The sequence below is a fragment of the Panicum virgatum genome, chromosome 9N (genome assembly GCF_016808335.1).
Source record: "Panicum virgatum strain AP13 chromosome 9N, P.virgatum_v5, whole genome shotgun sequence".
Classification (NCBI taxonomy): Eukaryota; Viridiplantae; Streptophyta; class Magnoliopsida; order Poales; family Poaceae; genus Panicum; species Panicum virgatum.
Genome location: NC_053153.1, coordinates 24,089,333 through 24,116,689, shown reverse-complemented (window position 1 = coordinate 24,116,689; position 27,357 = coordinate 24,089,333). Strand labels below are relative to the sequence as shown.

General features: G+C 58.7%; 2 protein-coding genes across 2 annotated transcripts; both read left to right on the top strand.

The window, feature by feature from the left end:
* The first annotated feature begins 4,990 nt into the window (after nt 1–4,990).
* Nucleotides 4,991–25,860, top strand: LOC120688874. Its single transcript, XM_039971231.1, has 4 exons — nt 4,991–5,025; nt 5,287–5,668; nt 6,190–6,312; nt 20,724–25,860. Exons 1-4 carry the CDS (start codon nt 4,991–4,993, stop codon nt 25,725–25,727), a joined length of 5,544 nt encoding a protein of 1,847 aa, XP_039827165.1. The 3' UTR covers nt 25,728–25,860.
* A 50-nt stretch (nt 25,861–25,910) lies between these two features.
* On the top strand, nt 25,911–27,300 carry LOC120691811. The gene is made up of 4 exons (XM_039975004.1): nt 25,911–26,146; nt 26,253–26,641; nt 26,717–26,872; nt 26,969–27,300. Exons 1-4 carry the CDS (start codon nt 26,055–26,057, stop codon nt 27,091–27,093), a joined length of 762 nt encoding a protein of 253 aa, XP_039830938.1. The 5' UTR covers nt 25,911–26,054; the 3' UTR covers nt 27,094–27,300.
* The last annotated feature ends 57 nt before the right edge of the window (nt 27,301–27,357 follow it).

Here is a 27,357-nt window from a genome sequence, read left to right as displayed (position 1 = left end):
GATCGTGGAAGTCGTCGTCCTTCCCCCGAATCGCGGGGGTGCAGTGGTCGAATACTGTAGGAAGTACACTGTGGGCATGGTGTCGGGCGTGGCAGTCGTCCTGGGTATCATCCTTGATCTTGCGGAGATCACGCCGGTGTCCTGCCAGCCCCAGCAGGCGGCGTGGTCGTCGTTGTAGGGTGTACAATCTTCCAAACGTGGCGTGGTGGCGTTCCGTGGGCCCTGCAGGCCAGGGTCTTGCATATATACGTGCACCAGTGGTAACGGAGCACGTGGCGATCCCAGACCCCCCTGGACGGAGAGCTGGCGTGTGCACTAAGGAGGTCCGGAGTCACATGGAGATCCCGGACCCCTCGAGGGGGGAGGTCCGGGCCCCCGGCTGCTTGTGCTGAGCGTCCCTCCTTGAGGGGCACGTGGCGACACCGGACCCCTTACTGAGCAGGGGGCGGGTTCGGGGCCATAGATGTGTGAGGTGGAGTTCGGACAGCCAGAATTGGTAGAATAGTAACGGGAGCTGTGCCGAGCATGTCTCGTCCCGCGTCGCAGGTTCCCACAGTGCTGCCACATCATCCGGGATGGCAGAGCAGTGACTGGAGTTGGCATATAGGACTCCGGTCACAGCCACTGTGGGGAATGGCGGCCTGACGTCGTCTGTCCTGGGCGCTGTGGAGGAGTGGTTGGCGTTCAATGCCTCCGTAAGACGGGCGGGTGAGCGGAAGGGTTGTTTGTCCTTTACGTCGAAGGGTGGCCTCGAGCGAGGCGGAGATGATTCGCCCTGCTCGAGGGTAGGTTCGCTACCCTCGAGCGAGGCGGAGATGGTTTGCCTGCTCGAAGGTAGGTTCGCTACAATCGAGTGATGCGGAGACGTGGGGCGCGGTCGAGGGTCTCGATGGGTGGCCTCGAGCGAGACGGAGATCACCCCGTGAGTCCAAGGGGGGTGCAGATGGGCCGCATGCTGGACTTCTTTGAGTCCTTTCCTTTCTTCCAGATTGGAAGGAGGCCGTGGGCCTTCGTGGGCTCAGGCGCCTAACATGTGTTTGCGTTTTTAGGGTGACTTTAGTACCCCGATTAGGGTGCCCCTAATCGTGGTCCCCGACAGTAGCCCCCGAGGCTTTGGTCGAGTCAAGGGATTCGGCCAAAGGGTATTTCGACGATTTTACCCCTTGACGTGATCGATCGATGCTGTGCTCCCGCCAGGCGCACCTGGGTGCCGGCCCAGCGGGTGTGACAACTCGTCGGTCGGGGTAGTGCGCCTGCGGAGAGAGTACTCCGAGGCGCGCGCCCCTTTTTGTTTCGTTCCGGGGACAAGACGCGTCAGTGTGATGAGCGGGCCAGGGCCACGATGGCACCTGCTGCTCTGCAGCCAGTGCGTTTACTGCGCTATCCCGTGCTCAGTGTCTCAGCCCCGCATTCCCTGGTCGTGTTGCGGCGTGCCGTTCGAGGGCAGTCATCCAGCGCCGATGCTGCGCCACTCAGCATCCAAGGGCTCAGCTTTACTTTGCCCCGTCATGTCTCAGCACGGTAACCGAGGGTATCTCTCGTTCGTGGAGAGTTGCGCCGTCACGGGCAGTCCAAGCCTTCGCCCTTCGACAGGCTTAAAGTTTGGCACCCAATGCAGCTATAAATAGGGGTTGTGGGACTCCCTTTTCTCTTCAACTTCCCTGCTCTTACTTCTAGCATGGACTAAGTCTCGTAATGTTTTCCTTTGCCTTTCACGACCGGCCCCCAGATGGGGTGGCCTAGCTTTTTTAGGCTTTGATGCTAGAAGAATGCTTGCGAGCGGCAGGGGAAAAGCCAGAGACGGCGTGCGCACCATCCCTTAGCTTCAGTGGGACTAGCAGAAGAGCATTGGGCCCGTGAGGTCCTGCTCCTGCGACGTCCCTTAGCCTGAAGGGGGATGGAGACGCCTGACCATGGCGTTGGTGCCAGGTTTGGTGGCTGTGCTTCGCATCGTCCCCACTGGCGACAGCGTCGCTTTCGGGGAGATGGTGTGGAGGGTGCTATCCGCCAGCTTGACCTCCCGCAGGGTCTTCGGTGGAGGAGATGCTAGAAGAAAGCTTGTGAGGAGAGCATCCCGCTGGACCCGTGCGGTCTGGGGGTGTTCCTCGCAATCCCCAGCAGCCTGGCCGTTGCGCCAGCCAGGGGCTCGGTGCTTTTCTTCGTCGCTCACTCTTTCCCAAGACAGGGGAAATTGCCACGCAGGTGGCAATGCATTTGTACTTTTCGACGGCTTTAAGCCAGTAGCCCTTTGTAATCTTTGTTTGTAAAGAGCAATGAAGTCTCCTTCTCCTTCGCAGAGAGGACGACCGTAAGTGTATGGGTGGGTGCCAACCCTGCAGGGGATTTCGGTCCTCGAATGTATGAAGTTTCCTCCGTGGGGGCGCGGCAGCGCACCCGCGGGTGTAGCCCCCATGGCCTTGGAGGAGTGTTTGTACTCATCCAAGGGCTATAAATGTCGCCTCGCTTGGTTGCTTTACTGGGGTGGCCGTCCAACATCTTTTTCAGCCGGCATCGGCACTCCTTTCAACCGGCCTCGGCATTCTTCATGCTGGAACAGCGACCCAGTGTCCAGCTTAACCATATAGCAGGCGTGAGTCAATAGTGGGGGTTTTGGTTAAACACACGAAACTTCACAATCGACGGTCGTCGACCCATTCGAGGGTGTGGCCTGAGCCGCGGTGTGCGAGGAGCCCCCGAGCCCTGGCCTATGTAAAGGCGTTTCGGGATCCCTCGACTTTGTTTACGGCCCTCCTCGCTGTTCCGCAGGGAGGAGGGGTGAAGCGCACCATGCTACCCATGCCCGGGCCGCGAGCTATGGCTGCTTCGGTATTATCGGGTAGTTCAAGTGGACGTCCGTGCCCTGTTCGATAAGGGTCGGCTCGTGGTCCATGGACACGTCACATAAAGCACTCGCGAGGGTTCGCTAGGCGGGGCTCGGACCCAGTCGATAGGGTCCGAGGGCGCGATGCTCTCCTTCGATGGGATCCCCCTGCTAGGCACCCTCGACTGGCCTTGAACACTGCGTAGGACGTCTCGAACTCTGTGTTCGAGGGTAGCTTGTACGGCACGTCCATGCAGTCCCTGACTCTGGCAATCTGGGGCGCCTGTTGAACCCTCGATGGGCCAGGCTTCGAACCCCTGATCAGTAAGGCCTCGGAATAAGGTTCCCTCGAGGGTGAAGAGCCCCCGAAAGGAATATTCCATCACGGTTCGCAAGCGGCGCGGAGTCGCTGGTCGTGTGCGTGGGTCTTTCGCTGGTCGTGCACGACGTGGCCTGGTTCGTGCGGCGTAGTGCGGGCGCGCCTTTTCAGGAGGCTGCCTCGGGTAGACGAAGCGGCGTGGGCGGCGGCCGACGGATGGAACAGCACAACAGTCGCGTCGCACCCATCGGTTATCGCGCCGCAGTTATGGGGCTGACGGAGATCACTCCACAGTCATGGGGCCCAGCCATCAGCGACGGCAGAATCTACCGCATTGAATGTGGCAGATTCGGGCCATGGCGGCGTATCTGCGCGTCGTGGTGAAATAAAAGTGAGAGAGGGGGGACTGTTTGGGCTCACCTGGCCATTTGCCTTCATCTCCCTTGCCTTCTCCGCCTCCCCTGCATCCTGAGCCCACAGCCTAGAGCGAGAGGAGGATGAAGGAAAGAGTGAGAGCATACCTTAGGCACCACAGAATTTGCCCTCCCACATCTTGCTGTAACCCGAAGAAATGTCGGACGTCCGGGAGCCGCTGCCGTGGGGGAAATCCACCGCCACAGAATCAGTTCTGGAGCAGCTGGTCACCGACCGGCTGCTTCTGATGAACATCAGCTCGGAGCGGCCGCGTGGATCCCCCCGCGGCCGGAGGAGATCGAGCCGAATCCCCCCAAGGGCTACGTCGTGAGCCTCGTGCGTCTCCACGAGCGGGGATTCGGCGTCCCCGTCAGCAGGTTCATGCGGGCCTTGTGCGAGCACTACGGAGCAGAGCTGCACAACTTTGGCCCCAATTCCATCTCGCAGGTGGCGGTCTTCGTCGCTGTCTGCGAGGGGTACCTGGGGATCGAAGCTCACTGGGACCTGTGGGTCCACCTGTCCCGCGCCGAGCTCTTCGTCGAGAATGTGCGGGTCCAGCCGAAGAGGTTCGCGCGCGCCGGAAGCCTGATGCTCCACTTGCGCCCGAGCTGGAAGAACCTCTACATCCCCAACAAGATGACTACGAACAATGCCAGGTGGACTCGGGGGTGGTTCTACCTGCACAACTTCGGCAACAAGCTCCCGGCGTTCACCAACAAGGTGCTTCGGGAGAGGCCCGCGAAGTGGGATTGGAGGGTGTCGCCTCCCGCGCACCAAGCCAGGCTCGAGGTCCTCACCGAGGCGTTGGTGCACATGTCGAGGAAGGGGTTGACGGCGGCTGCCGTCATCGCGAATTTTCACCGGCAGAGGGTGATCCCTCTCACGGAGAGGAGCCTGCTGATTTTCGGCCTCACCCCTGGGGTTCCAGCCTCGGGGTCGAGGACGTCGACGGTGCTGCTCCCCCGAGGCATCGCTGCTCGGAGGGCAAGGAACGCGGTGGCGGAGTTCCCCGACGACGCAAACGATCTCTGGGAGATCAAGATGCGCCCCGAGCCGGGGTTCCTTTCAGTGGTAAGTTGCGATTTCAATCCGTTATCAATTTTTGCTATCTCTTTACCCACTCCCTAACGCTAGGTCAACCGCCTGCACGCAGAGGCGGTGAAGAAACGGAAGGAAGCGGCGGAGGTGGCCACCGACAGGAAAAGGAGGAAAGAGAAGCACAACAAGGCGTGCAAAATCGCACGCGCGGTGGGGAAGCCACAGCCCGCTATGCCTGAGTCCACGAGTGAGGAGGAGGAGGACGCCTCGGATGCCGAGGTCAACCTCCCGGGTGATGACGAGGCGGCAACAGGCGCGGATTCCCCGCCGGTATATCAAGAGGCTGGCGACGAGGACGCGCCAGCGATGCCGCGTGAGACGAGGCCCGACCGGGGTTGATGGCGGACCCGCCCCTCGCGGGGGCGGAGCGAAGGTCGCCCACACCAGCGGTGGGTGGAGGATCGTCCTGGCGATATCAACTGGCGGCGACGGGTCCACGCCGAGCGCGGGGACGTCCGCACCGACGGCCTCGAGGCCTTTGGCAGGTCCGAGGACGACACCCTCGGATCAGTCGTCGAGGGGTATTGGTGTGCCGCGGGCCCGAAGGAGCAGCATGGGCAAATGCAGTATGAGCGCCCGGTCTGTGTAAATGGTTTTGGTTTTGTTTTCTGTGTTCATTTACTCGATCTCCCAGTCCTGCTAACCTCAGCTTTCCTTCCCCGATTTCCAGCTCCGGGGCCGTTGCCAAGGACACAGCCCCGCTCGCACCGACCAAAGCCCTCAAGACCGCGGCGCGGGCCACGCCGCACTCGGCGCCGCAGCCCCCGCCCGTCGACATCGTGGCGGAGGGGCCCAAGCAGCCCAACAGGCTCGAGCGCCGGGGAACAGGGGCGATGCTGGTCAGAGTGGCGTCGAAGCAGCCACTCAGGGCGACACCGTGGGGGAGGCCGGTCAGGGCGGCGCAGACGGTCGCCGAAGTCGAGGCCGATCGGAGCGACGCGGATAGCGCCGCCCGGCCGGTCATAGAGGAAGGAGCTGGTGGGGATGTGCAGGAGCACCCCACCGGAGAAACGGAGGTGGAGACCCTCGTCCCCGAGCCCCCGAGGGCTGGGGTCGAGGGAGTCGCGGAGGATGAGTCGGCGCCGGTGGCGGAGGAAGCCCGCGTCTTGGTGCCCACAGAGGCCTGGGACGAGGGTGTCGTTGGGGCGGTGACGGTGCAGGCAGTGCCAGGAAGCGTGGTGCCGGTGGTGCAGCTGCCGGATAGCAGCGAGGAGTTCGGGGATTCGAGGGACAGCAGCTAGGAGTTCACGTCGGCCTGCGCGGAGGTTCTCAACGAGGGGACATCCGAGGGGCCCCATCACGGGGCAATCATCCAGTCCCGGGTCCCCCCGGAGTTTCTCCACGATGAGCGGGAGGAGGAGGCCATCTGGCAGGCGCAGATCGAGGCAGGCTCTCAGATCCTGAACCACCTCGATCGCGCCCTGGAGCTCCATCGGACGACAGATTACCAGATCAGCCAGGTAAGCGGCTCCTTCCCAGGAATCATTCATATTTGGCCTTGGTTTCATTTGTTTTACCCACGCCCTTCCTTTTGCAGCGGCTGAGGGACATCTCGCACAAGAAGAGCGCCGAAATGACCCGGCTGTACTCTCAAGTGCGCTGGCTTGGTCAGCACAATGCTGGCTTGGTGCTCCAGAACATCGACGCCAACACCAAGATGGTGGATCTGGGGGCACGTCAGCAGGCACTAGTGTTGGAGCTGGCGCGAGCCGCCGGTGAGCGTGACGTCCAGAGGGCCGCAGCGGAGCAGAAGGCTCGGGAAGCCGAGGCACAAACCGCCGAGCTGCAGCTCACTAGGACGACGCTCGAGCAGAAGGAAGTCGAGCTCCAGCGCAAGGAGGCCGAGCTCCAAGGCAAGGAGGCCGAGCTCCAGCGCGAGAAGGCAACCGTCGCCTTGCTCACCGGCACCCTCGAGGAGAAGGGCAAAGCCCTCGAGGAAAGGGAGGTGGTGCTCCGGAATGCGGAGGCTGCCCTCAAGGAGAAGGAGAACTCCTTGTCTTTACTCGTGGAGACCGCCCAGGTCCAGCGAGAAGAGGCGCAGAAGAACATCGCAGGTGTGTTCTCGAAATTTCGATGTTGTTGAATTCTAGTTTTTCGTAGCTTATCTTTGTTCCTTTGATCAGAGCTGAGGCAGCAAGTGGCAGACGAGACTGCAGCGAAGGAGGCGGTCAACACCGCGCTCATGGCGGCGCAGGCGGAGTACGCTGACCTAGAGCGAACCGCCGTGAGCATGTGCCAAGAGCTTGAGGGGGAGGGCGCCGTGTCTGGTAGCTCGGTGATCAGCCGCCTGCGAGCGCTAGGTGGCCGGATCGCCGAGAACGCCAAGAGCACCTTCTGCCTCGATGTCCTGCAAGCCCTCGCCGTGGCCTCGAAGCACTATATCATGGATCTCCAGAGGGTGTCGTCGGGGTACGTCGTTCCCAACGATGCTGATGCGGACGCCGCGTCAGCTATCATGGACGATGCCGACGCAGCCGAGGTGTTCGCCACTGCCTTAGCCGAGAAGCTCGAAGCTGACATCCCCCCGATAGCCGAGTTCGATGCTGTTGCAGATCCACAAAGGGGGGATGATAACCTGTTGGGAAACTAGGCCTCGGAGCCCACGTAATGAATTAGCATTTGTTGTAATTGTACTTATGAATTTAAGAAATTCATTATCGTTAAATCGATAGTGTGGCCCATCGAGGCCTTGTGCATTCGAGCCCGCGTTTTCTTTACTCTACTTCCGTGTTCTCGTACGCGACTTTGGTAAACTTCTGCGAGGAAGTTCGCGTTCATAAGCGACGTAGGCGTGGGGTGATGAGGGGGGTGCCGTATCCCGGAGGCGTAGGCGGCCCCACGACTCGGCCAACCCCGTACCGTAGTTGCTTATGCCCCGCATCCGTTTTTTCCAAGTGTACGAGAAGCTTAGAGACGGAATTTTTTCGAAAAAATGTTGGCGATTTTTGGGGACGTTCGGGGTTCCCCCTGTAGTAGCCCCCGAGGGAGGCTTGGCTTTGCTGAGGGTAAAGCCAGGCGTACCTCAGTGTTCGTTTGCATCCGAGCCCTCGAGGGTCCGGAAGGTTCCCAGAAAATAAACAAGTAAAGCGTACTTCTTCATTATTTCGGGAAATAAAAAATACGAGTACAAATGATGTACAAATAGCTCGGAACTCTAAGGATAGAAGCGACGTAGCTGCTGTATATTCCAAGCGTTGGTGAAGACTTCGCCGTTTTCGTTTGCCAGCTTGTACGTGCCGGGCTTGAGCACCTCGGTGATGATGTATGGGCCTTCCCATAGTGGTGAGAGCTTGTGGCGGCCCTGTTGTCTTGTCGAAGCCTCAGCACCAAGTCCCCTTTGTTGAGGTCTCGGCGTCGGACTCTCTGCGCTTGATATCTTCGCAAAGACTGCTGGTAGCGCGCAGAGTGTAGGAGCACCACGTCTCCAGCCTCGTCCACTTGATCCAGCGAGTCCTCGCGGGCTCGCTGGCTCTGCTGCTCTTGATAGGCCTTGAGTCTTGGTGACCCGTACTCCAGGTCCGTGGGGAGTATGGCCTCGGCGCCATAGACGAGGAAGAACGGGGTGAAGCCCGTGGCTCTGCTTGGGGTCGTCCTCAGGCTCCAAATAATCGAGGGTAGTTCTGTGAGCCACCTCCGGCCAAACTTGTTCAGCTTGTTGAAGATCCTTGGTTTCAGTCCCTGGAGGATCATGCCATTGGCACGCTCCACTTGCCCGTTCGTCTGTGGGTGCGCCACAGCCGACCAGTCCACTCGTATGTGGAAGCTGTCGCAGAATGCCAAGAACTTCTTGCCTGTGAACTGGGTGCCGTTGTCGGTGATGATCGAGTTCGGGACCCCAAACCTGAAGACGATGTCAGTAAAGAACAGAACGGTTTGCTCGGATTCAATCTTGCCGATGGGTCGAGCCTCGATCCACTTGGAGAATTTGTCGACTACCACCAGCAAGTGGGTGAAGCCCCCCGGGCGCCTTCTGCAGCGGGCCAACGAAGTCCAGTCCCCACACGGCAAGCGGTCATGTAATGGGGATGGTCTGCAGAGCATGGGCTGGGAGATGTGTCTTTCGAGTGTAGAACTAGCAGCCCTCGCAGGTTCGCACGACGTCGGTGGCGTCGGCAACCACGGTGGGCCAGTAAAAACCTTGTCGAAATGCGTTACCCACGAGGGTTCGTGGTGCGGCGTGATGACCGCAGGTGCCAGCGTGGATGTCACGGATCAGCTCCTTGCCCTCGGGGATGGGGATGCATCGCTGCAAGACGCCCGAGGGACTGCGCTTGTACAGCTCGTGGTCGATTAGGACAAAGGACTTGGCCCGCCTAGCGAGGCAGTGCACCTGAGCGCGGTTCGAGCGTAGGACCCCTCGAATCATCCAGTCGAGGTATTGGACGCACCAATCTTACGAAGTGGGGGCCCCATCGATCTCCATTGCTTCGGCCTCGTCCGCGGAGGAGGTCCCGAAGCCAATGTCCATGGGCTCGACCTCGTCCGCCGGGGGGTTCCCGCCGGAGGGCCCAGCGTTCGAGGGGCCTGGCTCCGCCGGATCCTTGAATTCGACGGAGGGCTTCGTGACGTCGCGAGCGAAGATGTTTGGGGGGACGGTGGTCCGCCCCGACGAGATCTTGGCCAGTTCGTCGGCATCCTCGTTGTACTTGCGCGGGACGTGATTGAGTTCTAGGCCGTCGAATTTGTCCTCGAGGCGGCGTACTGCTTTGCAGTATGCCTCCATCTTCGGGTCGTGGCAGCTAGACTCCTTCATCACTTGGTCGATGACGAGTTGAGAGTCACCGCGCACGTCGAGGCATTTGACGCCGAGCTCGATGGCGATGCGGAGGCCACTGAGGAGGGCCTCGTACTCCGCCATATTGTTAGACGCAGGGAAGTGCAAGCGTATTACGTATCGCATGTGATCTCCGAGGGGTGAGACAAAGAGGAGACCGGCACCGGCGCTGGTTTTCATCACCGACCCGTCGAAATACATGTTCCAGCATTCAGCCTGGATTTGTGGTGGGGTAGCTGAGTGTCCGTCCACTCAGCCACGAAGTCTGCCAAGACTTGGGACTTGATCGCTTTGCGGGGGGCGTAGGTGACAGTTTCTCCCATCAGCTCCAAAGACCATTTGACAATTCTACCCTCGGCTTCCCTGTTGCGGACTATCTCTCCCAGAGGGAAAGATGAGACCACGGTGACGGGATGGGCCTCGAAGTAGTGGCACAGCTTGCGCCGTGCCAAAACTACTGCGTGTAGCAGCTTCTGAATCTGCGGGTAGCGTGTCTTGGTTTCAGACAACACTTCGCTGATGTAGTACACCGGCCGTTGGATAGGCAGAGCATGACCCTCCTCTTGTCTTTCGATAACGACAACCGCGCTGACCACTTGGGTCGTCGCGGCTACGTACAGATAGAGGGGCTCACCATCCACGGGTGGTGTGAGAATGGGGGTGTGAGTGAGCGATGCCTTCAGCCCGTCGAGGGCTTATTGAGCTTCGGGGGTCCACGTGAAGTGCTCGGTTTTCCTCAGGAGTCGATACAGGGGTAAGCCTTTCTCGCCGAGATGCGAGAATAATCGGCTGAGGGACGCTATGCATCCCATGACCCTCTATATCCCCTTTTGGTCGCGGATCGGTCCCATCCGAGTGATGGCTGAGACTTTCTCAGGGTTGGGTTCGATGCCCCACTGTGAGACAATGAAGCCCAAGAGCATGCCTCGAGGGACTCCGAACACGTACTTCTCGGGGTTTAGTTTTACCCCTTTAGCCCTTAGGCAATCGAATGCGATCCTGAGATCGGCAACCAGGTCGTCCGCCTTCCTGGATTTTACAACGATGTCATCGACATATGCCTCTACGTTCCGCCCGAGATGGTCCCCGAAAACGTGGAGCATACACCGCTGATATGTAGCTCCGGCATTTCTGAGGCCAAAGGGCATCGTGACGTAGCAGTACATGCCGAAAGGCGTGATAAAAGAAGTCGCGAGCTGGTCGGACTCTTTCATCTTAATTTGGTGGTAACCGGAGTAAGCGTCAAGAAAGGATAAAAGTTCACATCCCGCAGTTGAATCTATAATTTGATCAATGCGTGGCAAAGGAAAGGGAACCTTCGGACATACTTTATTTAAACTAGTGTAGTCTACGCACATCCGCCAACTCCCATTCTTTTTCTTCACTAATACAGGATTAGCTAGCCACTCGGGATGGAATACTTCCTTGATGATTCAAGGGAGTGCTCATCGAAGCGTCGCAGGCGCTGCTTTACCGGCTTGGAGTTGGGTCGGATATCAAGGGAGTGCTCGGCGACCTCCCTCGGTATGCCAGGCATGTCCGAGGGGCTCCACGCGAAGATGTCTACGTTGGCACAGAGAAAGTCGATGAGCACCACTTCCTATTTGCTGTCGAGGGTGGCGCTGACCTGCAACGCCTTGTCGTCGGAGAGATTCGGGTCGAGGGGCACCTTCTTGATACCCTCGGCGGGTTCGAAGCTTCCTGCGTGTCGGTGCGTGGAGTCCAAGGCCTCGCTTGCCATTTTGTCGAGGGTGGCTGCGAGGTCCTCGTCCTCCGCTTGAGCCTCCGCGTGCTCAATGCACTCGACATCGCACTCGTAGGCTTGCTCGAACGAAGAGCCGACAGTGATGACACCCGTCGGACCCGGCATCTTCAGCTTGAGGTAGGTGTAGTTGGGGATGGCCATGAACTTGGCGTAACAGGGACGACCAAGAATGGCATGATAGGATCCCCAAAGCCCCACCACCTCAAAGCCACGGCGGAAATTGGCTGCCGTGCCGAAGCAGACAGGTAGATCGATCTGGCCGAGGGGTTGGACTCGCCTCCCCGGCGCAATGCCATGAAATGGCGACTTGCTGGGGTGAAGCTTGTTCAATCCAATCCCCATGAGCTCCAGGGTGTGGGCGTACATGATGTTGAGGTTGTTGCCTCCGTCCATGAGCACCTTGGAGAAGCGGGTGTTACCGATGATGGGGTCGACAACAAGCGGGTACCGTCCCGGGTGCGGGACGTAGTCGGGGTGGTCCTCGCGGCCAAAGGAAATTGTGTCCGTCGACCAGTCGAGGTAGGATGGCATGGCCTTGGCGATGGAGAAGACTTCTCGGCGCTCATGCTTGCGCTGCCTAGAGGTCATGTTTGTCGTTGGCCCTCCAAAGATGAAGAAGGTGTTCTCCACTGGGGGAACTCGTCATCTCCACCTTTGCCACTAGCATCTTTCTTCTTGTCCTCGTCGCAATGCGCGACGCGGTTGTAGTACTTCTTGAGCATTTCGCACTGCTCAAGGGTGTGGTTGACCGAGCCCTTGTGGTAAGGGCACGGCTTCTTGAGCATGTCATCGAATAGGCCACCTCCACCTCGATGGGGGGCCTCGAGGTCATTTATGGTCCGGGGCGGCGACAAAGGCCTCGTCAGAGTCTTTTACCTGCCCCGATCCACGCTGGATTGGTGGGGCCTGCTTCTTCCCTTTCCTCCCCCGTTTTTGTTTCTTGGCAGGGGAGTTGATCTTGGCATTGCCGCCCTTTGCGGGCGCATCTTCATTGCGCTTGTTCGGCTTGTCGTCGAAAAGGGCACCAACTGCCTCCTCACCGGCAGCGTAGTTGGTGGCAGCGTCGAACAATTCGTTGGTGTTGGCGGGACGGCTTCACGCAAGCTCGTGCACCAGGTTCCTGCATGTCGTGCCCTCGAGGAAGGCGTTGATGACCTCGATGTGGGTGACGCTGGGGAGCTCAGTGCATTGCTTGGAAAAGCGCCGCACGTAGTCGCGCAGGGACTCATTGGGCTTCTGGCGACACCCTTTGAGGTCCCAGGAGTTCCCAGGGTGCACGTACATGCCCTGGAAGTTGCCCACGAAGATCTGGATCAAGTCGGCCCAGTTGTGGATCTGGTCCGCGGGCAAGTGCTCGAGCCATGTTCGTGTGGCGTCAGCAAGGTGAAGGGGAAGGTTACGGATGATAACAGCATCTTCTTTTGCACCGCCCAGCTGGCACGCTAGGCGGTAGTCATTGAGCCAGACTGCGAGATCGGTCTCGCCCGAATACTTGACGAGGGTGGTGGGCTGTCGAAAGCACGGGGGAAAAGGTGCGGTTCGAATCTCCTGGCTGAACACCCGGGTGCCCGGAGGCTCTGGTGATTCACCCCTGTCGTGCTCGGGGTCGAAGCGTCCACCCCGTCGAGGGGCATACTTCCTGCCGTTGATGATGCAGCGGGCGTCGCCGTCGCCGGCATGTCCGCACGTGTCGTGGAGTCGCTCCCTAGCGGGAGCCTTCCCGATGCGGTCATGCACCGAGGGTGCTTTCGCGTCATGCGCTACGGCTGCCTTTCCTTTCCCCCCTGGCGGAGTGTGCTCCGAAGCCTTGTGGTCCTGACGTGCAGTCCCATCGGGCTGCTTCGGGGCTATCGAGCACATGCGAGACGCATAGCTCTCGGCCTGCTGCACAGCAGCTTGCTCGATGAGCGCCTGTGCCTCACGGCGCAGGTTGCGACCTGAAGTAGTCGACGGCTCGGGCATCGCTTGGAGTAGGTAGGCCGCAGCGACAAGTTTTCGCCGGCTGTTTTCAATTTTGGAGGTTTGTCGACGTTGTCGTCGGCTTGGATCCGCTCCCGGGAAACGCGTTCCGCCGCCTGGGCATGTGCGCCACACGCGGTGCGCTGTTGCTCGAGCGCGGTGCGCAGCTCCTGAGTCTGTCGACGCTGCTCGTCGAGCTTGGCTTGAAGCTCCTTGAGCTGCGCCAGCTTTGCCTGCCGCGCCGCCGAGCTTGACGAAGAAGAAGGGGCCGCAGCAGGCGCCACCGGTTGGTTTGCCTGCGCGTCTGCCCCTCCATTCCCGTCATCATCCGGAGCGTTGTCTTCTTGCCCATCCATGAGCTGGACCATGAAGCACTTCCGGGCGGGATCGTAATCCCCCTCGCTGGAGTCCTCGGAGCAGGTGAGGCAGTAAGCCTTCGCCAGCTGAAATGAGCGAAAAGTGTCGGGGTTGCGGACCTCGGAGTAGTCCTCAGCCTCCTCGGCCGTGAAGTTGTCCATGAAGAAGTTGATGTCGTCGGCGATCAAGCTCGCCGTCTCGGGGTAGGAGTCGTTAGGAGATGATGCGATGAGGCTGCGGATCGACAGGAGGTGATGACCCGGCAGATCCTCATACTCGGCGAAGTTGGTGCTGGACGAAGAAGCGTAGGAGGCAGCGTTGCGCATCCCGATGGGGGAAGGGCGACGCCGCAGTCGCGCCCCCTGGGAGGCACTAGGGCTGCAGTTGATGATGGTGTCGGCGTAGCTGACGCCGAAGCACGTGATGACGAAGCGGTGGCCCCATCGGCCGCGACGCTGAGCCGTGACATGGCTACCTCAACCTATGTGGGGGAGCTGAGGCGCGCCGCCCGGTGCCGCTCTACGCGCGCTTGTCGCGAATGCTGGCCTGAGCGCCTGTTGCGCCGGGCTGGTGAAGTCGGAGTGTACGGGTTGCGTCTGGGCGAGAGGAGCTCCATGAGGTAACCGTTGCCGGTTTCTCTGAACTCAAGACTCCCGAACCAGATCACGTATCCTGCTGGGAGCGGATCCGAGACGTCCATGGGGAATGGGTTGGATATGCTCGCCATCCCTGGAAATCAAATGAGAACAAAGAAGAAAATGTCATGCAGCGGGCCCCTACCTGGCGCGCCAACTGTCGGTGTCCTGACCCGGCAGTCCGGATCCCAACTAGTAATGTTGTGTGTTTTCTCGTCCCAGATTTTGATGCAAGAGGCAACACAGTAACGCACGGGTTTATCCTGGTTCCGGCCGCGGGGTCGTACGTCCAGCAAAGGGGGTGTGCGAGGGCACTGTATTATCTTGCACCGGAGGTGCCTGTAGTAGGGGGTACAGGCGCGGCGAGAGAGGGAGGGAAACTCCCAGGTCTCAGCTAGAGGAGGAGTTAATTGAGGCGAGTGCCATTATCGGGTGCACAGTGGGGTCGAGCGTTGCGTTCTGTCGAGTGGGTCTGATCACGCGATGCTGTCGACGTCGTCGTCCCCCTTAAAGGGAGCCCGCTTCCTCCTTTTATAGACACAAGGAGTGTACGTGTACAGGGGATTGTGGAAGTCGTCGTACTTCCCCCGAATCACGGCGGTGCAGTGGTCGAATACTGTAGGAAGTGCACTGTGGGGCATGGCGTCGGGCATGGCAGTCGTCCTGGGTATCGTCCTTGATCTTGCGGAGATCGCGCCGGCGTCCTGCCAGCCCCAGTAGGCGGCGTGGTCGTCACTGTAGGGTGTATAATCTTCCAAACGTGGCGTGCTGGCGTTCCGTGGGCCCTGCAGGCTAGGGTCTTGCATATATACGTGCACCAGTGGTAACGGAGCACGTGGCGATCCCGGACCTCCCCTGGACGGAGTGCTGGCGTGTGCACTAAGGAGGTTCGGGAGTCACATGGAGATCCCGGACCCCTCGAGGGGGAGGTCCGGGCCCTCGGCTGCTAGTGCTGAGCGTCCCTCCTTTAGGGGCACGTGGCGACACCGGACGCCTTCCTGAGCAGGGGGCAGGTCCGGGGCCATAGATGTGGTGAGGTGGAGTCCGGACAGCCGGAGTTGGCAGAATAATAACGGGAGCTGTGCCGAGCACGTCTCGTCCCGCATCGCATGTTCCCACAGTGCTGCCACAGTGTCCGGGGTGGCGGAGCAGTGATCGGAGTTGGCGGATGGGACTCCGGTCACAGCCACTGTGCGGAATGGCGGCCTGACGTCGTCTGTCCTGGGCGCTGTGGAGGAGTGGTTGGCGTTCAATGCCTCCGTACGACGGGCGGGTGAGGGGAAGGGGGAGGAGTGGTTGGAAGGTTAATAAAAACTTAAAAAAGGACTCGTCCCAATGGAAAACTAGAAGAGAGACGCAACTGAATATCTCTCTGTTCTAGAAATACTATATAAATATCTCCAGCTGATTACTAATACTCTTCTCATGATTAATAACTACTTATTATGTTTTTAAGAATGGTTGTTGTAGCAGACTATCAAATTCAATAACTAAGAATATAAATCCCTTTTATTTAGGTGAGAGATGTGTTTTGTTAATTGTTAAAAACTTAACTTTTAGTACTTTTATATACCCATGTTGATTGCTGAGATATACTCCCTCCATACTTGAAAAAAATGTCGTTTTGGACAGTGACACAGTCTCCAAACTTTTTTTGAAGGAAAAAAAGAAGGCTCTGCCCCGCTCGCGTCGCCCCCGCGCTGGCGACGGAGCGGACTCCAACCCTAGCCCCCCCACCCCGCCCCCCCTCACCTTCTCCCGCCGCGCCGCCGCCCGAGCGGGCCGCCGGCAACTCGTGCGGCCACGGGGAAGGCGGCGGCAGGGCTCTTCCTCTCTCTCTCTCTAGTGGCTCAGGCGGGCGCGGCCACTTAGGCCTCCCCGGAGCCCCTCCCCGGCGTTCGTGCGGCGGCGGAGGTTGGAGCCCCAGATCCGGCGTCACCCTGGCCAGATCTGGTGGCTGCGCGGCGGGAGGGCGCGGTCCTGTGGCGCGGCGTGGGGGTCCAGCGGCGACGGGAGGTGTTGAAGGCGGCGGCGGCGGCCATGGCCGGCGCGAGCTGCGCTGGCAGTGGAGGCGCTGGCCGTCGCGGTTAGGCGCCTGCCGACAGCGCGGGACGAAGACGGGGGCATGCACAGGGGCCGGAGGCGCACCGGCGCGGCCTGCGCAGGGACGGCGGTGGCGGCGGCCTGCGAGGGGCAGGGCGCGGCTTCCCACGGTCGCGGGAGGCCCTGTGGGGGCGTGCCTTTATGGCTGGCCGCTCTTGGCCATGTAGGTCAGGAGGTGTCGGCGGATATCTGCGTGCGGGCAGTGGGGGCCGAGGTGTGATGGTGGTGCTCCTCGTCCCTTCTCATCGACGGCTGTGCTGGTTCGGCGCCGCTTCGGTGGCGGGGCCGGGTGGTTTGCGCTAGGTGCTCCTTGCTCCCAGCACAGGTATCTCCTTGCGGTGCCATGGCGGCATAATTGGGATGCACCGAGCCACCTTCCGGCAAAGGAGTTGCGGAGGCGGCGGGGAGCATGTTCTGCTACTGCTTGTCTGAGGGCGTGCGTAAGGTGTGGTGTCGTCCGGGCGAAAGCATTCATCGGCACTCATGTCGGTGATAGTGATGGCGGCATCCTTGGGTGTCGTTCCCCCGTTGGGGGCATCACTATGGAGCGTCGTGTCCTTTAGCATGGGGGTCTCGGGGTGAAAACCCAGTCCATTGCTGGAAGAGCGACGGCGGCGCCATCGGCGTCGCGCCCTCCTTGGAGGCGCCGCTTATGGAGACTCGCCTCAGCTTGTGGTAGTGTGGAGGTTGGATGGCCCGTGTGCAGCTGTTGTGGAGATGCTCAAGATCTTTGTGTTGGCGACAAGGTGCAGAGGGCCCATGGGTGCTGGAGGTCTTGAGGTGGCATGCATGGTGCTGTGGTGATCTCGGTGACGGCTGATCGGAAGTGTTGCTCTCTAAGCGGTTTCATATATCTGATTCCTTGGCGGAGGAGTGTGACGCGGTGGGAGAGGCGAGGCCCCCACGCAGAGTGGCCGGGATCAGTGAGTTTTCAATGGTGCCGTGACGGGATTTCTTCGCTAACGCATCGCTAGAGCAGGGAGATCGACGACCGTGTGTGTGCGGCTTGAGGAAGATAGTCCCGTGGTGGAGGAGTTCAGATATTTTATTGCAAAGTGATATATTTATATTTTTATGAAATTATATTTCAAGACAAATCTATTCATATGATTTTTGTATTTTGAAACTCAACAACTTAAAAGTTATTCATAATTTATGTTCCCAATATTTGACCCAAATCCAATCCAAAACGATATTCTTTTCGAGTAAGTAGGGAGTATTTGTTTTGTAATAATCTGCCCCCTCCCCACCCCCATGCAAGACACAACTGAATCTCTCTCTTTTTCTCTTTTGTTGAAATGCTATACTAATATCCTAACCTAGGAAACCACCTTGTGCGTTTGGGCTATTTCTCCCTTACGCACGCGCCACTACTTTTGGGTGCTCCCGGTGGCAAAGAAGTCCTCCGCCACGCTTCTGGAGAAAGGGAGAAAAAGGCAAGCAGACCCGTTCAGCGCACGGATATTCAATTCTCCGGGATGAAATATAGCGCCAACGCGAACTCGACCCCCTCTCCCCGTGTTGTGTTTTGGACGCACGCGCGGACACGGCCTGTGTGGCGCCGAGCCGTTGGCGCCGCCCCCTCCCTCCCCTTGCCACTGCTACCTGCCGCCGCCGCCGCCCCACGACAGGATTCACGTGCGGCGGAGGGGCGCCGGCGCGGGGAAGCCCCACGAATAATCCACTCCTCCTCTCTTTCGCTAGTGGCTACTGGCCTTGCCATTTTGCGTCCGCCGCCGCGGCACGGCACGGCCAGGCTTTTCCGGTTTTTCCTTTTCTCTCGAGCCGGGGGCGCAGCCGCACTGGCGGACAGGTCGCGCAGAGCGCCCAGGCTCCCTTCGTGCGGTCGCTTTTCTGGCCGTCGCCGTCGTCGACGGCTCCGACCGTCAGGACGGGGACGGCACGCGACGCGATCGGCGGGCGCCGGTGCGCCCCCTTTTTTTCTTCAACCTTTTTCTTTCCCGTCTCTGGCTGCTCGTGCTGGTGCTGGCGCCCCCATTTCGGCCACTTCGGCTGCGCCCGCGTGCCCAAGCGCCATGCGCCACAAGAATTCTTTTCAGGGCATTATCTGTTGCTCTGAGCAGGGACGGCACGGGGTAGCGGCCGGGGAGAGTGGCAGCAGGGACGGCCGTTTCGTTTTCAGGATCCACGTATGGATTCGGCCGGGGCATAAATTCTTCAGCCACAAGTGCTACCCGAATGTATTTTCGTCGTTTATCTGTACAAATTCTTTGAAAGCCTGAAACAACAAGGGAGAAATAAACAGCGAGCCAAGGAAGATGAGCCGCTCAAAAAAGAGAACAAGGAAGATGACTCGCGGTCGTTGACATCTGCCAGTGGCAGCCGAGGAAGAATATATCCTAGCGCGATACCAGGACAAGCATCCCGTGAGCATGCTGCTGCTTTGCTTCCCTGTCAACTTCCGATGGTCGCAGCTCCAGTTTCCTTTAGGTGCTAGCTCGATTCATATTTTCGAGGTAGCACTACACTAGATTGCTTGGACTTGTTTTTTTGAAATAAAAAGATTGCTTGAACTTGTTCGCTACAGGTTGGTGTGTAGTCTCGTCGTTTTCCCCGTCCCCGTCCTAAATCACGCGTCACGCCAGAAATCTGCGACGGTCCCTACTGCATATGTCTACTACTAGCATGTACGCACTCGCGTTGCAGGCCCACCCCGGAAATTGAAGACCGCACGAAGAAGAAACGACGGCCCAGCTGCGATTAACGTGGCACCGAACTCACAAGCTTGGCCTGTGCAGCTGTGCTAGCAGCTACAAGCAAGCAGGGGGGCGTAGGGCTTGCAGGCTCGCCGGCACGCAACCGGGCGGTGGAGTGGAGCTGGTACCACGCGCGCGCTCACACGCCTCCCTGCGACCCTGCCCCCGGGCTTTGGATCGTCTCCTTTCTCATGCGTCCGGTGCTACTGGTCTGGTCGTGAAATGTGATTGTGCAGTTTGGATTCGTAACTGTAACAAAGAACAACGCATTCGTAATTGGCGGCTAGTAGCACTTACAGTGTTTGGAGGGCTTTGTCTCGGCTTCGGCTTTCGCCTGTTTTGTGAAAATTGAGTCTGAAATTATTTTGTAAGTCCAAATAGAAGTGAACGGTAAGTCAGGTGGAACCATTTTTTTACCTTCACCGGAAAGCCATTTTCGATAAAAAATTTTAATGACGTTTTAGGAGAAATTCTACCAGCGGCCTCTTGTGCTATAGGAAAAAACGCATGCCGCCACATAGTAGGAAATCGGTAAGTACCTGGGCTGCTGGCCCCTCCGGTCGCTACGCGTCCCACCCATGGGCTGCGCCAGAACCGTCGGCCCAACACAACCCACGCGAGGGGCCCGCCCCACCACCACGAAAAACTCACACGCACGCATCCCCATCCGCCGCGTCGTTCCTCGGCCCAAGATGTGAGCGTCTCGGCCCGTCGTCGGCCGCGCACGACCACGGCCGGCCCAAGGCAGGAGGCTTGTCTTCCCCGTCGCCGTCGTCCTCCTCTTCTCTGCTCTCGGCTCTCGCTCGTAATCCTTCCACGACACCACCCCTCCCCTCCGCTCCCCCGCGCTTGCTTTGCTTCCTCCTCCCCTCCCTTTCCTCCCGTCCCACCAAAGTCCACGCAGTACCCTCCGGTACGGGCGGCCGTCGCCTCCGGGGCCGCCCGCCTCCACCACCCCGGAGAGGTCCCCGATCCCCCTCGCGACGCCGACCCTTGCTTACCCCAAAAGGCTATCGCCGTCAGCATGCACCTCTCCGGCTTCAATTCCCCCCGCCTCCACGACAGCCACCACCAGTTGGTCCAATCCCCTTTTTAAAACCCATCAACAGCAAGATCGCGTCACGATCGCAGCGCATCGCCACTTGGATCTCCGCCCGCCGGGGAATCTCAGGCCCTGTTTACCACCCATAAATTCCGTAAACACAAAAAATCGCGAACTGAACGGGGCCTTAGCTTCAAGGTCGGCCAAGGACAGACATACTCCGACCACCTCCGCCTACGTACATGCTTCGAGATTCTTGTCTCGTACGTCCCGTTCAAAAAAAAAAGAGATTCTTCTCTCGTACGTGTACCTATCCCGCACATGCAGACAAATGCAATAGGAAAGTCCAATCTTGGAAAGAAAAGAAACTTTACTAGTGTAGTACTTGTTACTGTCGAGGTGACGGGATCATCTCCTAACATAGTATACTGTACTTATCGCTGACATGACCAGATCATCTGTTTTTTCTTTCTTGATAATCTATGCGTGCAGCGATTGATCGATGATGCAGCATTACCTTACCTCCGCCATGACGTGTTAGGGTTGGTTGACACACGGCGGGCGTCGCTAATTTCGCCTTGGATTCCCGGCGACCGATTAGGAGTAACTAATTTATTTTTTTAAGATATATATTCGCGACGACCGACTGGTCGCCCCGGCGAGACAGCGAGGCCGTAACCGGAGGCGCGCGTGTGTTTGATTCGGTTTCGTGTGGGGAGCGGAGGGAGAGAGCCAGGCATGGCCGCGGTGCTCGGCGCGTTCGTGCCGGACACCGCGGTGCGGTGGCGCGGGGTGGTGGCGGGGGACGTGGCGAGGCGGCTCGGCGTAGCGGTGGAGGCCCGGGCGCTGGCGGGGAGGCTGGAGCGGGCGGGCGCCGCGGCGCGGGACGCCAAGGCGCGCGCCGCGCGCGGGGACGAGGGCGCCGCGCGCTGGCTCGCCAATGTGCGCGCCGCGGCCTACGAGGCGGACGCGGCCGCCGACCGGTGCAGGGTCGCGGCGCGCCGCCGCAGGGCCCGGGAGCAGCAGCAGCAGCCCCACCACCACCAGGCAAGAATGCAGGATCGTCATCGCCGCTTCAATTAGTTCTCCGCGAACTGCGATGCGATCATGGCGCTACCTTGTTCAGCGCCCGTGTCGCAGCAGGTCATCTGTCGATTGACGCGGTCCTCCTTTTGCTTCTTCCTGGTCGGCGGCAGGCTCTTCCTCGGCTGCTGTCCTCCTGCTGCGACACGGACGTGCCCGGCGGCGACGTCGCCGCCGACATCAGGAGCCTGAACCGGAAGCTGCAGGTCATCCTCAAGGAGAAGAACCGGCTGCAGCTCCGCTCATTCCTCGGCGACCACCACCACGCCGCGGCACCGAGTCACCGGCAAGCTCCGAGGACCCGGGCACCTGGCGGCGGCATCGTCGGCTCAAGGATCGAGGACGACGCGGCCGGGCTCGTCCGACAGCTGACGGAGGCGGACGGGCAGGCCGGCTGCGCGGTCGTCGCCATCGTCGGCCCCGACGGCATTGGAAAGACCACGCTCGCCACCAAAGTGTACGGCAGCGAGAGGGTGCGGCGCCGCTTCGGGGCAAGGGCATGGGCGCGCGTCCCAAGGGAGTACACCGAGGCCGGCCTGCTCGCGCAGGTCATCGACTCGTTCGGCGGCGGCACGACGGGTGGCGAGAGCTTCGCCGACCTCGAGCGGACGCTGGTGAGGCTGGTGGGGAAGAGGAGGTTCCTGCTCGTGCTGGACGACGTGCGGCGCGGCGGGGTGTGGGAGGACGTGCTGCGGCGGCCGCTCCAGGGCGCGGGGCGCGGCAGCAGGGTGCTCGCCACGGCGCGGCACGGGAGCATCGCTCGGGAGATGGGCGCCGGCCACGTCTACCGCGTGAAGAGGCTGGGCGCCGACGATGGCTGGCTGCTGCTCCGCGCGGCCTCCCGTGTGGCCGACGACGCCGCGGCCGACGAGCTAAAGGACGCCGGCGAGAGGGTCGCCGAGAAATGCGGCGGCGTGCCGCTGGCGATAAAGGCCGTCGCCGGCGTCCTGAGGACACGGGGAGCGAGCGCCGGGGAGTGGGCGGAGGTGCTCGCGCGCCCGGCGTGGCTGGTGAAGGGGCTCCCTGAGGACGCCATGAAGCCGCTCTACCTGTGCTACGACCTGCCGTGCCACCTCAAGCAGTGCTTCCTCTACTGCTCACTATTCCCATCTGACCACGCCATGGACAGGCGCGTGCTCGTGCAGCAGTGGATAGCAGAAGGCTTCGTGCAGATCAGACCAGAAGCCGGCGTCGAGGAGGTGGCGGAGGAGTACTACTACGAGCTCGTCAGCAGGGACCTTCTCCAGCCGGCGGAGGAAGATGAGCATGGCGTCGCCGCCCGGTGCACCATGCACGACATGCTGCGAGCTCTGGCGCAGCTGCTCGCACAGGGTGAGGGCTTGGCCGGCGACTCGTACCGGCTGTTGGTCGACGGCGACGCCTCGTTCGCGCCGCGCCGTGTTTCGTTCCCGAAAAGAGACCTGGCTGTGATACCGGAGAAGATTCTGAAGTTAGAGGGGCTAAGAACGCTGCTACTTCAGAAGAACCCACTGGCAATTGAAGGAAGCACCTTCACAAGATTGGAGCATCTGAGACTCTTGGACCTCAGCGAAACAGCAGTAGAAGTCGTTCCTGATAACTTGGGGAATCTTGTGTACCTGAGGTTCCTGAACCTGTCTCACACAAGGATTCAGGCAATTCCAGAATCCATTGGCAATCTGTGGAGCCTGAAATTCCTTCTGCTAAGAGGGTGCAAGTCACTGCACACCCTGCCGAAAGGGATAGAGCATCTCAGAGGGCTCAGAGACCTTGACCTGGCCGGCACAGTGATCGACGAAGCGGCATTCAGGGTAGGCCATCTGAGAAGCCTCACAACACTCCTGTGCTTTGCTGTGACGAGCAGGGAGGCGCGAGCTGCGCAGGATATGAGCGGGTGGCCGCTGGATGAGCTCAAGAACTTGTCTCAGCTGAGAACACTGCACATACAGAAGCTCGAGAAGGCTGCTGGTCGATCAGAGGCAACTGAGATGTCGCTTGCAGCCAAGAAAGGCCTCAGGGAGCTCGAGCTATCGTGCAGCGGCACTGTCAAGCCGCTTCAGACACCGGAATTCGTCAGAAAGATCGAGGATATCTTTGAAGAGATGAATCCACCATTGTGTCTACAGTCACTGAAGCTTGTAAATTACTTTGGGACAAGGTTCCCAAGATGGCTGTCGGTGACCTTCCTGCCAAATCTCCGGGATCTGGACATCGTCGGGTGCAACTTCTGCCAGTCTTTTCCTCCATTAGGCCGTCTGCCAGAACTGAGATCGTTGTACATAGCAGACTCTTCAGCTCTGAAGGATATTGGTGCAGAGTTCATGGGTACTAATCAACCTCACCAGGTGTCATTTCCGAAGCTAGAAAACCTGCGCTTGCAAGGGCTGCAGCAGCTCAAGACATGGAGGGACATCGAGCCAGGGGCATTGCCATCTCTGCATGTACTTCAGCTTGAGAGCTGCCCCAAGCTGCAGCATCTTCCTGCAGGCCTCATACATGTTACATCCTTGACTGTGCTGCGCATAGCGGATATGGCGAACCTCCAGGCTGTGGATGACATTTCTACACTGAGGGAATTGAGCGCTTGGAACACTCCCAGATTGAAGAGAATATCAAACCTGCCTTCCCTTGAAGACATCAACATGTGCCACTGCCCTGTGCTGGAGATTGTGGAGAACGTTGATGGATTACGAACAGTGCACATCTTCGATCATGATTTGCAGGAAATGCCCAGGTGGATCGAGGCACATGCTTCCAAGCTACAATCATTGAATTTTACAAGCACAGTTGGGCTAGTGAAAAGGTGCTTGGTTGATGGTCCCGACTGGCCTGTTATCAAGGACATCAAGGAAGTTCATGGGTACTCCATTGGTTCCAGTTACATATACTATACAAGGAGCCCTTATGTCTTTGAGAGCAATGTGAATGCTGAAGATAACCTCGACGCCAAAGAGAATTCAGCAGATCCTGATAATGTTGATGATGTTTCAGTTTCATCTTCAGGTACTGGTTACCTAGAAATCAGAGGCTTCTTTGACTCAAAAGCAGTGGAGTCAGGTTCTACCAGGACAGAAGACAATGACTCCCATAGGAACATGGAGAGGTCCATGCCGAGGTTCACTTGCCGTGGCTTGCATAAGCTAGCAGAAGTTTTTCCTGAAGATGACGAAGATGAGGATGAAGCTGATTCAATTGTACTGTTCCCTACGGATCCAACCAGAGGTGCAACAGTTCTGGTTAGAGGCCATCCTGCTGTCACTGATGTTCATACTAACAATGATGATCTGGGTTCATTGTCAAGAAAGATAACTCATGAGTCTCGAGCAATAACCAATGATGGAACACATGATGCCATTGGTAGGTCGGTTTTCACAAGAAGAGGGCCGGTAACAATAAATGATGTTTCTTCTGATGCTGGCACTGATGCAGATACTTATGTTACCAAATCTGCTGCTTCAATTGGTCGCAACTTGGTCCGAGAAGGGTCTCGAGCAATCAGCATTACTGAAATCGATCAAGCTTTGAACTTCAGTACTCTTCAAAGTAAGGAACATACATCAAAGAAAGGAGAAGACATCACAGCTGATGTTAACAATGCTGAAGATATTAGCCTAGCTCATTCCAAGCAAATAAGATTCAAAGAAGGAAAAGATTTTGCTGAGACAACTACAGCTACTTTCTGTTCATCCAATATGGTATTCCAGAAACATATTAAGAATCAGACTGCAAATTCTGCAAATGGAAGCGCAAATGCAACTCCAATGCCAGAAAATCCGTCACGCGAAGAAGCATCTAAAAAATCTACTGGTGTCATCGGTAGCAGTTTAATCCATGAAGCATCACATAAAGTCTCTGTTACCGCAACTACTCAAGGTTTGGACGCCACTTCACTCTGCAGCAAACAACAGCCACCCAACAAAGGGGAAGAAAGTTTTGTTGCTCCTTTTGCTGCTACTGCTGTTGATCAGAAGGAAGACAGTAACAAAAGTTCACCAGTCAAGCTAAATGATGAAGAATACAAAGCAATCAGTGCCGCTGAAACTAATTGTGATTCTGGGTCTTGCAAACAGCCCACCAGCTTGGCGTCCAGAAACCAACAGACACATAAGATGCAACAGACTGTTTTTGCACATCCAAGTGATGACCTCAGCATGGGGAGCGGAATCCCTAAGGAAGCTATCAGCAAATGTGCGGTTGGCTCAGTGAAAGATTCATCTGTTGAAACAGCCAAGAGCATCATTCCCACTATGTCCAGGCCAATGCGCACTGCATCTCATGCCATTGATGTCACTGAAGCACTGATTATACCAGAAGCCATGACGGCAAGCAGATTCCCATCCAATGCGGCAGTGAGCCACGGTGGTACTCAAGACGACGTGCCGTGCACCATCGACGCCAAGGAAGACGACTCTCACCAGGCGCCAAAGGTGTACACGGCCATCTGGGCTGACACCGACACGGATACCCTGCGCGCCCGGTTACTCGACTCGATGCAGCACCTGCGCAGAATGGCTTCCCGGCGGCGCCACCGGCGGAGGAAGCACGGGTCCAAGAACAAGTGGAGAATAGGACCGGCGGTGGTGGCCTTACTCCTGCTAGTCTCCGTGGTGCAGCTGCTCTTCATCCTCTGGTTGTGCCGGAGGCTCCCGAATCAAAACTAGACAGAATGTATATACACTTGTGCATTAGATTTGCAAATGATGATAGTATGCTACTACTCTCTTGGGTTCTTGAAATTTTGCATCTCGAATTCTAAATGATTTGAGGATAATTATGTGCACATACCTTTGTTTGCGGATTGGGGCCTTCTAGATGGAGTAACTCGCAATGTGAAGTGTGATTCGGACGAGCGGCTCCCGAAAAATGTGGCGGGAGAGGTCCTGAAATTTAAACAATCTTGGCGGCAAAGTATTTCGCTAGCGCCTCGCTCCTGTAGCTTTGCCCAAAAGCGCTTGTGGGGAACAGAAAACGAAGAGAGGGAGGTAGGGATGAAGCGGCGGCAGCACCGGAAGAATTACCCGAGAGGGATCCGGTCGGCCGGCGGGCAGACCACGCTCCAATCCTTCCTCGTCAAGCCCAGGTTGAGGATGAAATCCACCAGGAGATTTTCCGATTCGCATCCTTACAGGAGATTTGGTTGACCCCTTGGGATTCAATCCGTGCTCCTCCGTTTTTTCGTGCTTCAGGGTTGTCGATAATGATGTGAAACCCTCGCCGCCACGGCCGCCGCCGGAGGTGGGGGAGGAGGAGGAGGCGCGGATCTGCCCGCCAGAGCCGCCGAAGCGGGAGATCGTCAGAGTCATCAGGACGACCATCAAGGAGAAGGCGAGCGCGTTCTCGTCGGTGGGCTCCGCGGGGAAGGACGGGGGCGGCGAGGCCGGCGGCGCTGTGAGCGCGGCGGTGTTCAAGCGGTTTCACACTTCAGCCCCGGTGGCGAGAGCGGAGAGCAACCGCGCGGAGGCAGGGGAAGACGGCGACATCGACTTCGGCGGCGGAGGCGACGTCCGGCTGGACGTCGAGGAGATTGGGGCGGCGAGCCGCCCCGAACCCAGGATTAAGCGGAAGAGCCCCCTCGGTGCGCGTCCTTCCCTGCTTCCCCTGTTTTCCTCCCCTCGTGTCAGACGGTGATGACAATGTCGGGTCTATCCAGGCGGCGACGAGCACGGGGGCGACGCCAAGGCCAGGCGCGTGGTGGTGCTCGGCGACAACCCGAGGCCGCGGCCGGCGTGGAGGCGGGGGCGCGCCAGGCCCACCCGCGGCGGCGGCGAGGGCGAGGGCGAGGGCAGCCGCGCCCTGTACAACCACTGTAAGATCGACCCCCCACTCCCGAGCTCGAACCGTTTGGTTCCGGCGAGCCGCCGGTGAGCAAGCGGTAACTGACGTGGTTTCGTTTTGGTTTCAGACACGAGCGGGGGCGGTTGGTGGCACGGCGACATGGAGGGCGTGGACGGCGAGGAGGTCGGCTGGACCGACGACATGTGGGAGGGAATGGGCTCCGTCACGCTCGGCGGCTTGGAGTGGCACTAGCCTCCTCCGCCGCCGCCGCAGCCCAGAGCAGCAGCAGAACCGCCGTTGCCGCTGGTTGATGTCCAGGGATCGAAATGTAAGATCCTGCTTGAAACTAGGTAACTTAACGGAGAATAGTTTGATTCCAAGTGGAATCAGGTGAATTTTTGTGTACCAAACTGGACCAAAATGCTCTTGACATGAACATGCTGGGATAGTGGGATGTCATGTAGTTCTACTAGGGATGCAAATAGGTGACTCTTAAGTGCACCTCTAATCCTTTTT

Excerpts from the sequence above, each read along its gene's own strand:
- LOC120688874 (XM_039971231.1), top strand. The coding sequence starts at position 4,991 with ATGGCGGACCCGCCCCTCGCGGGGGCGGAGCGAAG. Across the intron at positions 5,026-5,286 it reads CTCGCGGGGGCGGAGCGAAG|TCCTGCTAACCTCAGCTTTC; the intron begins GTCGCCCACACC and ends TCGATCTCCCAG. Across the intron at positions 6,313-20,723 it reads TCGACGCCAACACCAAGATG|CGGAGGGAGAGAGCCAGGCA; the intron begins GTGGATCTGGGG and ends TCGTGTGGGGAG.
- LOC120691811 (XM_039975004.1), top strand. The coding sequence starts at position 26,055 with ATGAAGCGGCGGCAGCACCGGAAGAATTACCCGAGAGGGATCCGGTCG. Across the intron at positions 26,642-26,716 it reads TAAGCGGAAGAGCCCCCTCG|GCGGCGACGAGCACGGGGGC; the intron begins GTGCGCGTCCTT and ends GGGTCTATCCAG. Across the intron at positions 26,873-26,968 it reads CCGCGCCCTGTACAACCACT|ACACGAGCGGGGGCGGTTGG; the intron begins GTAAGATCGACC and ends TTTTGGTTTCAG.